This window comes from Lissotriton vulgaris, chromosome 2_1 (genome assembly GCF_964263255.1).
Source record: "Lissotriton vulgaris chromosome 2_1, aLisVul1.2, whole genome shotgun sequence".
Classification (NCBI taxonomy): Eukaryota; Metazoa; Chordata; class Amphibia; order Caudata; family Salamandridae; genus Lissotriton; species Lissotriton vulgaris.
This window is the reverse complement of record NC_141687.1, coordinates 538049418-538063111: the sequence shown is the minus strand read 5'-3', so window position 1 is coordinate 538063111 and position 13694 is coordinate 538049418. Positions and strand designations below refer to the sequence as shown.

General features: G+C 41.6%; 1 protein-coding gene across 12 annotated transcripts in view; it reads right to left on the bottom strand.

Annotated features, from left to right (window-relative positions):
• The window catches only part of ARMC8 (armadillo repeat containing 8), a 702262-nt gene that overhangs the window by 303585 nt on the left and 384983 nt on the right, over positions 1 to 13694 (bottom strand). For 10 of the 12 annotated variants that reach the window (XM_086955494.1, XM_086955495.1, XM_086955496.1 and 7 more), the window contains exon 12: positions 3873 to 3968. In XM_086955494.1, the coding sequence (XP_086811620.1) occupies positions 3873 to 3968 (96 nt within the window). Of the gene's footprint in view, positions 1 to 3344; positions 3969 to 13694 lie in introns of those variants that run through there. The other 2 variants (XM_086955500.1, XM_086955501.1) reach the window with 1 other exon arrangement.

Genomic DNA, 13694 nt, shown 5'->3' with positions numbered 1-13694 from the left:
AGGACTCAGAGGCCAGGATTATCTCACCCAGGGTACATCTTGATGTATTTTTCTCCACCCTCGTAGTGGAGTAAGTAAACTGTTTCCTTCTCAGAATGCTTATTTGTATATTGTCATTTGCAATGCATGTGTTTCCCCTACAGGGCTAATCCTTGCCAATGCGGTCACCTAATTATATTCTTTGCTTCTTGACAGGAGATTCCAACAAACAGGATTCTTGAAACATTCGACCTGGCGGACTACGAGCAACTAAAGAGGGGGGAGGTTGACAGAGGACTAAGATATACCTGGAGCCCTGTAATTGGTGGACTCGCATGGACGCCCTGTACCTGGACACTCTATTGTTGAAACTTGTTTATTCCCTATTTTTCATGGGAATAGTAGTTTTTTTACTGTGTTCTTTGAATGGCTGCTGTTCAATAGAGTGAGGAAAGAATAGCATAATCCTGGCCTCCAAGTCCTTAATAGAATTGAAACTTTCCGTTACGCTAGGTAGGAAATGTTTCATTCCAAGATGATCATCAGGATTTTTTTTAGATATATTAAAGGAGGGGTTGCACTACTGTCTGCATGTCGGAAAATGCATTAACTAGAAAGGCCAGCAACACTGGCAAGAATTGTAGGGGCTTTCTACACATACAACCTCTGGATTAACTGTTCTGATTAACAATTCTAAGAAAGTGTACTCTGGTGTTAAGTACTGTATTGTCAGAATGTACTTGCTTATAATGCCCAACTATGTTGTATTGTATACATCCATCTGCCATGGATTTTTTCTTTCTTTTTATTATATTTATATTTTCATTTTAGACAAAAAACATGCAAAAAGTTCGATATGATTTAAATGTTTACCAATATGTAGCAGAGCACACATATATATCCAAGTAAATCTGCAAAGTGATCACATTTAAAGTACTTTGATACACTTTTGGTGAACAGTAAAGCATTTCATGCCATTTGTGACCATATAATCATCCCAATACCCTTTCTAAAAGCCATATACTTTATTACGATCCACCCATAAAAGCAAGCACAAATGAGATATATGGTCGGCTCTACTAAATGCTTTGTTTTAAGAAAGGAATTAACATAAAGTTAAACTGCCTAAATTACAGAATGCTTCAAAACATTGTCCCAAAGAAGCAAGAGAACCACAAATACAGTATAAGAAAATAGTTTACAGCATTTTGATGCCAATTCAGGTACACCGACTGGGCAGGTGTAATGGGTGCTGAGCACTCCTAAAATTCTGCAAAGTTTGAAACAATTCAAATAAGCAGCTATAAGAGATGATGCAGTTAAAACTCCTTGAACATTATGGAGCCCCGCGCCGCTTACTAAACAGAATGCAGCATTTCTTATTTGGAAATTATCAATAACACTTCTCAAATGAGGAAAAATGAAAACCATAGAAAACTTGGCTCTTAACCAAAGTAAGCATAATTGTAATTACCCTACAAGAGGAAATGTGAGTACCTGATGATGACAGCACTAACAATTATGCAGCACAATCATGATTTTGATATAGCTAAACACTTTACAAGAAGTACACCCACTGGGCAGGTGTAATGGATGCTGAGCACTCCTAAAATTCTGCATAGTTTGAAACAATTCAAACAAGCAGCTGTAAGAGATGGTGCAGTTAAAAACTCCTTGAACAATAGGAAGACCCGCTCCGCTTACTAAACAGAATGCAGCATTTCTTATTTGGAAATTATCAATAACACTTATCAAATGAGGAAAAATTAAAACCATATAAAACTTGGCACTTAACCAAAGTAAGCATCATTTTAATTACCCTACAATAGGAACTGTGAATACCTGATGATGACAGCACTAATAATTATGCAGCACAATCATGATTTTGATATAGCAACACACTTTACAAGAATTTATTTTAGGCATAAATGTTTGCTGTCACTGTCCAGGAAACGCCATCCCTGAGCATTCCTTGAACTTTATTTCTGCCACTGTTTTATTTTTCTCCCTTTTCAAAGGACACATTTTCGACAAATTATTCACAGAATATTTATGTAGCAAAATACCTGAACTATTGTGGTCCTATGAATAATTTCAGAAATGAAACTAGCACGATTTTGTAACAACTGATATGGAAGACACAAATGTGAGTGGAAATCAGAAGACAGACTGCAATAATTTTTTAATTGCAGGATGAAAGGAAAATATATATTTTTTTAAAGATGGATAGTGAGCACAGTTTAATTTCAAATAAGACATGATCATTTTTGCTTTTGGTGATCATCACGGTATGAGATGAACAGCCTTTAAAAGATGGCACATACGAGAGCTACTCCTGTTTTACCAGAAAGTGCTGAAATAAGTGAAGGATATATAGTTGTCCCTAATGAGAACAGGATCTCAACAATTACGTCAGTACACGATTTCGGCTGTACTGCTCATATTTCTGAATTTGTAGACCAAATCTGATAAAAAAAAGTATTACAATCCAATAATCTAAAAGGCTGTTGCTGTTCTTGAAAACAAAATGTGAACAGGCCTAGAAAAAAAAGTGGCAGCTCCTATAAAATGCAGAAACTGATGAAACATTCAAGTCGCTTTTAATGTCTACCTAATCATGCCTATAAATATTGTTAATAAGATGAATCTTCATTTTTCATACACTTCAGATACACCTAATGAATGCAGTGTAATCTGTAAATCTGGAAAGGGTCACCAGTGTAAAAGGTTTTTATGAAGCCCGCTAATAATGTAGTTGTTGTTGAAGAAGTGTGGATCTAGCGGAGCAAGTAAGAACTGGTAATGCCTCTGACTTAACCATGCTAATTGCACTTTTTTTTCTTGACAGCATCACCATACCTTAATTTTTCAGTACTCGGAGCAAAACCTAAATGGGTAAAGCACTTGAAGACAACTAATTACCTTCAATTCATTTTCAACACTTTAATCACAGATAAAGGTTCTTTTGTTTTGAAATGGTTTAGGTAATGAATTATGCTGAAGTTCAACATCAAGTACAGTGTGGGTTCTTTTATTCACTGTGCGAAGGTCAGCCACACAGAAACATTTCCCCACATCTTTGGATTATTTATAATTTCCACCTTTCCATTGACTGTGATCTGGGTCAGCTGTCAGAAGGCTACCAAGCAGGTAGTAGTAGTTCTTATGAGACACCATTTTCTGCCTGAAGCAATCTTATAAGATCATATTATTTCTGGTTCCGGTAGAGAAGACCCATGCCTTGGAATCAAAAGCACAATTTAGATTTCAGCTCATCCAAATTTCTGGGAGTGACACATTGGCTTTAATAGCTAAATGAACGATGAAGGAATTTAGAAATTCAGATAACCACTTACCATCAAAACTTAATTTACAGAAAGCTTTATTCACACAAACTTGCAAAACATTCAAAGGAAGAAGATAAAATCATAACTGGGCCACAAAAGGAATACAGTAGGAATGATATGGAAGTCTGAATGGCAGTTGAATAATCACATTTCCATAAGTTACATATTGAGCACTGCTGTTACTGTTTTCATTGATAAATATGACTGAAGCATTACAAAACTAATATATTAGCTTTCATTGGATTTCATGCAAAAATCAAAAGTGCAAAAAAAAAAAAAAAAGAGTCCATAGTCAGTGTAACACAAGAGCACACTAGTTATTGTTCATTCCAACACGGTCATGCCACACTACATGTTCAAAAAAATAAATAAAGGTGCTCCATTCATTCTCTGAACATGATTTTTAGTCCCATTGTGTTTCTACTCTTTTTGTGTTATAATTATTCAAACAGTCACTGTTACGGCTCTTCACCAGGACGTTCAGGTCGACGTCACGCCCTGCCTGCTGGCTGTCAGGACTGGGGGACGCGCCTCTGCCAGACTCACCTTCTTCCGGATGTCCTCATCGTTGGCACCAAGGGAAGCATATAGCTTAAATGCTGCTTGCCGCAGTTCATGTGCATGTTTTAGGTCATGGTCAAGCTGCACAAAACAGGAAAACAAAATAGATAAGTTAATCAATAGCAGGCCAACAGCATATTGTTTAGTTACAAACAAAGAAAAATAACAATGATAAAAATAAACATGAGTTACACAGCCTCATTATGTCAGTTTGATCTTCTATTAAGCCTTCAATTGGTGGAAGCAGAGTGTTCTAGAGGGGCAATAATTCAAGCACTCCAGAAATTAATTTGTTCTTCTCTTTTAGCTGTTATGTTAAGATTGTGCACAAGTGTTACAAATGGCACAAAATTACTTTAGTAGCAGGGATAGTGTAACAAGGAAGGTGAAAAAAGAAGCTACAGGAAGTGCTTTTAAGAGCTGAGTAACTAACCTTGCCTATGTAGGGTAATAGTCCTGAACTCAAAGGCAATTTCCCTGCATGCCTAATAAGCTTTGATGCCAGAAAGCTTAGGGTGAACATTACTTTATGAAAAATAAAGACCTTCAACTCCTTAAACTATTTAAGATTGTTGTGGTTTTGCAAGTTAGATGTTTATCGATTTTAATTAGCCGCCTTCAAATGTTTTAGCCTGTTATTTATCATTGGAGTTGTTTAGTTTTTACTTTTTATATTACCATAAGAACAATTTTCTGTCATATTATTAGGGTCTTGATCATAAAACGCTCACTGCTGCGGCGGGCTACTGTTCATTTGTTTGTTTCATGCGCAATCAAAATGGATAGTTGGTCATTCAACTCCTTTCCGGTAAGAGTAAGACCAAACATGGATAGATTTTCAAGGAGAAAAAGGAATACATATATTTTTCAAAGGCTTTTAAGCAGGCAGAAAAAAACTTATGAAGTGTAAAATGCTAGAGGGTGGCTACATAGCTGCTGATGTGATGTGTAACCATACAAGGAGGTCGGCAACTAGAAAAAGAGTTACCGAAGGTAAGAAACTATTTCTGATAGACTTCTAAACACAGATTCTTCACCTTAGAATCGATATCCAGGCATTACATTAACGGGGGTGGGTCTGAAAACCGACTCGAAATAGAAAGTCCTGGAGGACTGAACAGGAAAAATGCCCTGACTGTCCATGCAGTAGAGCTTCGTGAAAAGTGCAGCAAAGCCATTGTGGCAGCTTGGCAGATGTCAAGGACAGGTATGCCATGCACTAAAGCAGAAGTGGTGACCTTGTTTCTGGAGGATTGGGCCCGCAAGCTCTCAGGGGGCTGCTTCATCGCTAATGAGTAACAGATCTTAATGCAGAGAACAATCCATTGAGAGAAGGCCCACTTCTGCACAGCCTTGCCCTTTTTCACTCCAGTGAACCCGATGAAGAACTGATCATCCACCCAATGGTCTTTGGTGCGATCAATATGGAACGAATGTGTGATCTTCGGGTCTAGGCAATGAAATCTCTCTCTCCTCTTCTTGAGATGAGGCTGCGCGAAAAAAAGTAGGCAGAGTGATACTCTGGCCAATAGGAAAGGGAGTGATACATTTTAGCAGGGAAAAGACACGCAATTGAAAGAACCAGTTTGTCAGGGAAAAAGTTGTGTAGGGAGGCTGGGCAGACAGAACTTGAAGCTCGATGACTCTCCTGGCTGATGTAATGGCGATCCAGAAGATAGTTTTCAGTGTCAAGAGCCACAGTATCATCATCAAATGAATCTTTATTCGGCCATCAAAGACAATAAAAGCAAATGAAAAAAACACAATAAATACATAAATCAGAATCAATACATGACGGTTAAAAACAGACCAGCAATTCATATACAATTTCTAATTAAGAATGTATAAAACCATCTAAAACTCTCAGTAGGTATGGTATTGATAATGTACAAAGAATGCAGAATCTAAACTATAAAGGAGCATATAAAGTGCAGATGATATTGTGCGGAGACATGAAAAAAAGTGAAATGTCTACAAAAACGACCCATAATTAAGACATGCGTAATTCATCTCAGACAAAAGGAGCTCTTAATTCCTTAAACAGCTTCTTCCTCAGTCTTATTGCTCCTGTAAGAAAGCTTGCGAGTCCAAACAGATATGGGGCGAAGGCAGCATTTGTGAGTATATCAGTGCAGGCCTCACTTGTGCAAAATTGCAATTCCTTAACAGCAGAAAGATGTACGTTTTTTACATAATTTACAGTAAAAGTCACCCAAAAAAGTGTAAGGTATCTTGTTCTGAAGAGTAATCACAGGGGTAGAGCTCTAGGGCACCAGGCTTTGGGAAACCCCTTGGAACAGCTAATCACCAATGATAAAAATAAATCTAAACCTAATGAGGAGAAATAAGAAAAGGGGATTGTTAATATAGGACCAGTAGGGTTGCCCTAAGAGCTTTGCACTCAATATTATGTATTGCCTTATTGTGGGGTTGGTGTGTTCCTTACCTTCCCTTACCCCCACCCTCCTGGCCAAGAACATGTGTTTAATCTCTCTCAGCTCCTGGGGCACAGCAGCCTTTGGACCGTGAACAGCTCAGGGAGTCCTAAACTCTTTAGCTACTCCAGGACATAACTCATACATGGAATATTCAAAGCCACCTCAAGCCCAATACAGTCCTGTAGAACAAGCTAAGTTAAGGTAGGACTGGAGCTTGACCAAATTTTAAGCCATTGCATTAAAGGAGCCATTGCAATGAGTTCGGAAATATAGCCCTGTCCGAGCTCCTCATGTACCAAAAGAGTACCAAGTTGGGGCAGCGAGAAGTCTGCAGAAAGATATATTCTCAGCCACCTGCTTACTTCTTTATAACCTAACACATCAAAACTATAGGTGGCCATAGGTATACCTTTTTTGTTATAAATCTTTAGTACGGCAGGAATAGATTTGGCCCCCAGTCTTTTACCAAAGTCCATAGTGGCTCCTGCCGCTCTAGCCAAGTTATTCTTCTTAAGTGATCTTTGTGCCACCCATGACCGCCTTTCATCAACCAAAGCTCTCAAATAGGGGAAAGCAGAAACTTTAGTTAGTTCTGCACACTACAAAAATACTTCTGTTTAGAAAGCTATGCACTGTCTGTTGTCATAATTTGAGATTTAGAGAAGTTAATAGAAAGGTCAAGAGAGACCATAACATCTAGGAAAGTATTTAAAAAGCTTTGCAGTCCCACAACTGTCCGGACAAGTAACACTTCTTCATCTGCATAGAGCAGAGCAGGGATAAGTTTAGTATCAGCCCTGGGAATGTCTTTACAAGCAGCTGCCAAAACGTCCCCTAGCTTGTTAATGTAAAGGATAAACAGTGCCAGGATACATCCCTGTCTGACCCCTCTCTCAACTTCCCAGGTGGCTGAGAGTGAGTTGTTTTCATTGCACTAAATTGAGGTTGTCAGGTTGAAAGGTGACCTATATAGGAAGGCCAACAAGTCAGCATCCACGCCCCTGTCTAGTAGGGAGGGCCAATGCTTGGATCTATTGACCAGGTCAAACGTGGAAGTTAAATCCATAAAGGCCATATGCAAGCGGCCCCCTTTTAGCTATAGTATATTATCCAATGACCATGTGCAGATTAATGAATTGGTCCAAGGTCTCTCTGCCTTGCCTGAAGCCATATTTTAAATCTGAGATAATGCTAAAATTATCCCACCAAAGGGTTAAGCGATCCATACCACCTTTCCCATGATTTTAGAGGCCGAGTCTAGTACAGAAATTGGCGGTAGCACACCTGATCATCCCTCTCTCCCTTTTTAAAAATAAGCGAGATGATGGCTGTGGACCATGAGGAGGGCAGGCCACACGAGGAGGCCGCATTAATAACCTGTGTCAAAATGTTAGTACAGGTCACAGGGTCGTCTTTATAAAAGGTCCGACGGCACCCTATCCAGGCCAGGTGCTTTCCTCCTGTCTGTGGCCACGGTGGCTGTATAGACCTCATCCACATTAAAAGGCAATGGCAAAGTATCAGTTCCAGGCTCCCATACAGTGTCATGCACCCCAGAGTCAACTCCCTATAGAGCCACAGTAGACAGCTGTGTAGCGGCTCAAAGGAAGAACACATCACAAACGGGAGAACCAGAGTTCCCATTCATGGAACAGACCAGAGGCCACCTCCCGGTGTAGGCTCCATTTAAAATCCTAGAGGCACAGATGGCTGAATGTGTCCGCCCTGGAATTCAAGGAGCCTGCCAAGTGCTGTACCAACAGGAAAATTTGCTGGCGCTCCAGCCAACTGCAGAGAAGCAGAGCCTCTGTACTTGGCTGGAGCCTATTTAGCCCTATTTGTTGCAATACCACTTGGCGGTGGTGTTGTCCGTGAGCACCTGAGCCCGCCTACCTTTGATGGAAGGAAGGCTTTCAATGCCAAGAGGATCACTCTTAACACCAGAAGATTGATATGAAGCCGAGATTCTTCCGGAGGCTAGAGTTCTCTGATCTCCACTTCTCCCAGATGGCTGGCCCAACCCAGAAGTGATGCAGAGTCACCACTGCCAGCTCCGGGTAGGGAAGAGAGAGAGAGATGTCTGCTGCTGACCCAATTGTGGCTTGTCATCCACTACTGAAGATCTTTTACAGTCTCCTTTGAAATCTGGACCAGATTGGAGAGATTTCCATGGGGCTGCGCCGACTGGGACTTCAGACCTTACTGCAAAGCCCACATATGCCACCTGTGTGCTTTACAAGCAGGATGCCATCACACCCAGCAGCCTCAGAGTTAATCTCACCAAATACATGATTGAGGCTGAAAACATCGGGAACATAGCTGGAATATCCTGTACTCTCCATTCCGGAGGGCAGGCATGGAACTGCACTTTATCCAAAATGGCTCCATCTCAGATTGAGCCAGCTGTGACTTGGGCATGATGACAGTGAAACCCAGCAAGTGCAAAAGGTTTGCCGTAGTCACGAGGTGGGAGAGAACTGCCTGGGGTGAACCTGCCTTCAGCAGCCAGTTGTTGAGGTAGAGGAAGACTGGAAAGTCCGACCTTCAAAGATGAGCTGCAACCACCGCTATTACTTTACGGAACACCAGAGTACTGCTGGTGAGGAACAAGTGGAGCACAGTAAACTAAAAATGCTTGTGGCCCACCGTGAGCCACAGGTAATGACAGTAAGCTCACAGTAAGGGTGTGTGAAAATAAGCATCCTACAAATCCAAAACTACATTTTAGTCTCCAGGTGCAGAGCATACAAGACCTGATCCAGGCTTATAATTTTGAATTTCTCTTTCCGCAGAAAGGCATTTTGAGGGTGCAGATCCATGATAGGAGGAAATACTCAACAATATTTTGGCACCAGAAGGTAGCGGGAATAGCTACTTCTAGCACAGGCACCTTCTTGATAACTCCTGATGTTACCACCAATGAAATGGCTGTGGGGTGGATGGTGTTGTAAAGTGCCCTTTTTGGATGGTCACCCTCCCCCCTCCACTCACTTTTTACTGCTAGATGCTGTGGTAATTGATCTGAAAGTGTTCTAGACCCTGCCAACCAGGGCTTTTCCCCTTAAACTGCAAATGTGAATTGGAACCACCAATTGGCAAGTACTTTTACACCCCAATAAGGCCCTTGTATATGGCACCAGTGGTGCCCAGGGCAGGGATGTAAAAGAGGCACCATGAGTAACCAGAGTGAAACCAAAGGCTGCAGGTCTGGCATGTCAGCCCTTCAGGAGCAGCATGTCTGCTCGAGTTCGACCCTGCCCACACCATTTGTGACACAGTCACTTCACTGCATTTAATAAATGTCAGTCATCCCTAAGGAAGGCCTCTTATAGCTCAGGAGGCAGAGTACATTATATGTTTCGGGATATATGTGCAAGCATATATTGCCCTGTGGTAGCATCCTAAACATAATTGTACCGCAAATGACCGCCTCCCCATAGGATAACATGAGCTGGACACTGGACATCCTCAGATGTCCAGCGCCATTATGAAACAGTTGATTTCCTTTGCGTTTCGTGTCAAACACAGTGCTTTCTAACCCCTGACACGATGGTGGTGTCAAGGTTTAACCAGCATGTACCTAGGTGGAATTTTAGAAAGTGTCCACCAAGTTAAGCCAGTGTTCTCATGCCTTGGCGAGCTTTTTCAAGGGTTTCCTGCCAAGACAGAGATTTGATCTCATGCTGGGTAGTGTGTGCTGCTCTCAGAGGTCAAACAAAGACCAGTGAGTACAGAAACTGACACCTCAGCCCACACAGGATGGCTAGTGAATGGAACCAGCACGGTGGTGAGTCTCAAAGGCTTCACAGGCACTGCTAGACAAAGGAACTTTTCCCCCACTTGAGGAAAAAGCCTCCCCCTACATGTCAGGCACTGATTTTTGCAGGTAGGAAGTTTAGCTATTCAGGAGGGTACACGTCCACAAGGCTGACCACATCTCGAGGGTGCTGCAACTAAAGTGTACAGTCGAGGATGGTTTTGGCCATCTTGAATTTAGTTAAAAAAAGTATGTTCTGACTGGTTTAGTGACGTACACTCACTGGAAGTGGTCAGTACTGGGGTAGATTAGCCACAGGACCAGATGCCCAATGGCTCCTAGATCTCACAACCACTAAATACAGGATTTAAGGAGCATGCTGGACACCAGAGCCTTATATTCTAAGAAATAGCAATAAGAGACGTTTCTACGACAAGGCAGGATTCCACGAAGAGAGGCGCTAAGCTCTTCTCCTGTGGCAGCTACCCTGCACCCGCTGGATTTTGACTTAACCAAGGTAAGAGACTGGTTCTACCAGGAAGGTGAACTCCTCTGCAAACTCCACACTTTACAAGAACCCCCTTGGGCTAGAGGAACTTTTCCTTGCAGTCAGCAGGTCCAAACCACTAAATCCACGACCTTGAAGTACTGTCCACGAGCTGCCCGGCGTGGCCGCTCGAAAGTCACTAGGCAGGTGGATTTTGGGTACTTTAGTCCCGACCCTCAGCGAGGCTCAGCTTTCTACAATGTTCCCCTGGTCCTCTTGAAGAAGATTTTCTTAAACACAGTGCTTGCAGGTACCAAGGTTTGCTGGTGGTCAGTACGACTACTACCTGCTTTATTCAATGCCTCAAGAGTAGGGATCCACCTGCACGAGCGCCCATCGACTCCTGTGGCTCCACCGTAAAGATCCTGCCTTCGTTTTCACCCTCACTTAGCACGCCTGCAAGAACCAGTTGTCGTGGACCCTGTTTAGTACCACAGATAGCCAGGAGCACCTTTGCACCAGAGTCCACAGAGCCAGGTAGATTCAATCTGCTTGGAGACTCCTGGTCCAAAGGGTTTTACTCGACTCGGCCCACAAGTACCTTTTTGCCAAAGTAGCCATTTAAAGACTGTGATTTATTTATTGCTTGAAAATTGACAACTCCAGTTATCCTGTATGTATCAACTACGCTCTGGTGTCTAAAAATATTTAAATGTCTAAAATATTTAAAAGTCCGCTCTATTTTTTTTAATTGGTGTCAAATTTCTATCAAGTGCACAGGAGCCCCTGTACAAGATTTGACCCAGGCCCCACAGGAGAATGTCAGGGACGGCATCAGTATAAGGGAGCAAGGGCTAAGCTGAGCTCACTCCTGGAGAAAGCTCCCCAGTCAAGACATTGGTCTGGCCTTTGACTGCCGGCAGCTACTGTAGCTTCATTGCCCACTCAAGGACTATCTGACTTGCACTCGGAGCAGGTCTTGGAGTCGTGAATCGACCCCAGGCATCAAAGATAGACCAAGTGGGGATAAGACAAAGACATCTGTCTGTGATACTCCCCACAAGGCTTAAATTCAGTGGGTTTAGTAGGGGACATGACCTGGGCACACTGGGAAGCAACTGCATCAAAAAAGGGTTGGCAGAGTGTGGAGAAAGCTGGTCAAAAAATTACAGAGGGAGCTCTCCAGATCCATGCTGTTGGTACTGAAAGAAAGGAACTGATGTTAGCGCACAGGGGTGGTGCTTTTTTGAGTACTATAACTTCACTTCAAACAGGGACTGCGCTGACACAGAGCCGATCAAGGCCACCTACCAGCAGGCAGAGGTACTGCTTAAGATTTTCCAGATCTAGTCTGATGCATGGGGAATATTCTAAGCTGAGGAATCTGCAGTTGGAAGTCTCTATCAGAACACACATTCATAATGAATATAACATTACATTGAACAATATAATTTATTCAAATCAGTTAACAAAGGCATCATAAACAAATAGACTACAGTGCATAAATCATCATGCCTGTGGCAGATAAAATCTGTATATGCCCAATCAAATAAAATGTATATACACTTATGGTTTGTCATGTTAAAAATAATTCGCAGCACTTTTTTGGCCAACTGTAAACAAGTAGATGTTGTTCTGAAAACCTCTGTAACATAGCGAATCAAGTAACTAGATTTTCCTTCGAAGCAAAGCAACTGAGCTTCGAGAATAGATCTGCAACCTTTTTGCATGAAAAATTGTCAATAAGAATTTTGTTCTAAGATTAATCACATCAGGACAAAGACAAATGATATGTTGTTGTGTTTTGTAACGTATACATAAAAGCCATGTTGTCAGAGACTTTTACAGTTTATGTCAAGCCTTTGAAACTGTAGTGTCGGAATGCAAAATGATCGTAATATGAAGACATTAGATTTACCTTTCGCCTGTAGATTACTATCAAGATATTTTTGTCTCTTGTTGGTATTTGTTGTCTTTTGTGGGTATATGTGTATGTAGGTACATGTCGGCTTATTAAAAGTTACTTTGATTTTGTTTCTAATAGCTGTAGATGTTGGATGGTTTTCATGTTAGAAGCATGTGCAAGTTAGGAAACCTGTAAACAGGAGTGATATAAAAATGCTTTGTCATAAGTGACTGGGTATTGTTAGTAAAAATGTCTAATGAATTATATAAAGAGTTTTTCCTTGGCATTAAACATATAGTTTAAATTCTGAATAGAAACAAAACAAGCTAAAGATACAAGAAAAGTTCCAGATGTATTCTGCAGTGGGGAGTGGAGGGTCTAAGATTAAAAATACAACATCAACATTTGATGAAAACTTGGTCTAGCACTCCAATAACCTTGTCTAAGAAACCAAGGTACCCATACAATAAGAGTTGGACTTAGTTGCATTTTAGCGACAATCAAAATCTGACCAATGGCATAACTTACAGAGTGAGGGAATAATTGTCGGCTGTTGTATATTCTCGAGAGTGGCTGTTATAAACTGAATACACAGATGATCACAGAGCAACTCTTTTTCTTCAATAAAGATTATAAATTGCAATGGAACAAAGAATCTTTGTTCTATTATGTTTTGAATAAATATGGATTCTTACTCAGTGCTGTGGTGTTTTCTGAAGTTTATGTACACATTGTATCTTTGAACCTTTGTGATTTGGCACCTCTGGTAGTAGGGTGTCGTCAGCACTTCAGCACCAACCTCAAATATCTATTGAGTGTTATAATATACTTAACCTATGTTATCTAATTTTTAGAGGTGTGATTATATACCCACAACTACTAATCTGTGAGATTTATGTAAATGTAAATGTAGTGTATTTTGTAAAGCGCACAGCTGCCCCAACAGGGCGTCCCGGTGCTGTATAACGCTCCCTGGGAGATGCCCCTCCCGGGCACCCCCAAGGTGAAGCCAGGCATCCCAGTGTTGTAGGGGCCGTTGTGGAGATTAAGCAAGCTATTACCCAGAGTTGCAGCGTGGGACCCATGATTAGAGTAGGCACCGAGGCGAGAATTATCGAGTCCGCGGACATTGAGCCCAAGACCCTGCCGCGTCAGGACTTGAACCTTGGTCCCGGGCCTGATCTCTGCTTCAGAGTCTGCCGCTCTAACCAGTGAGCCA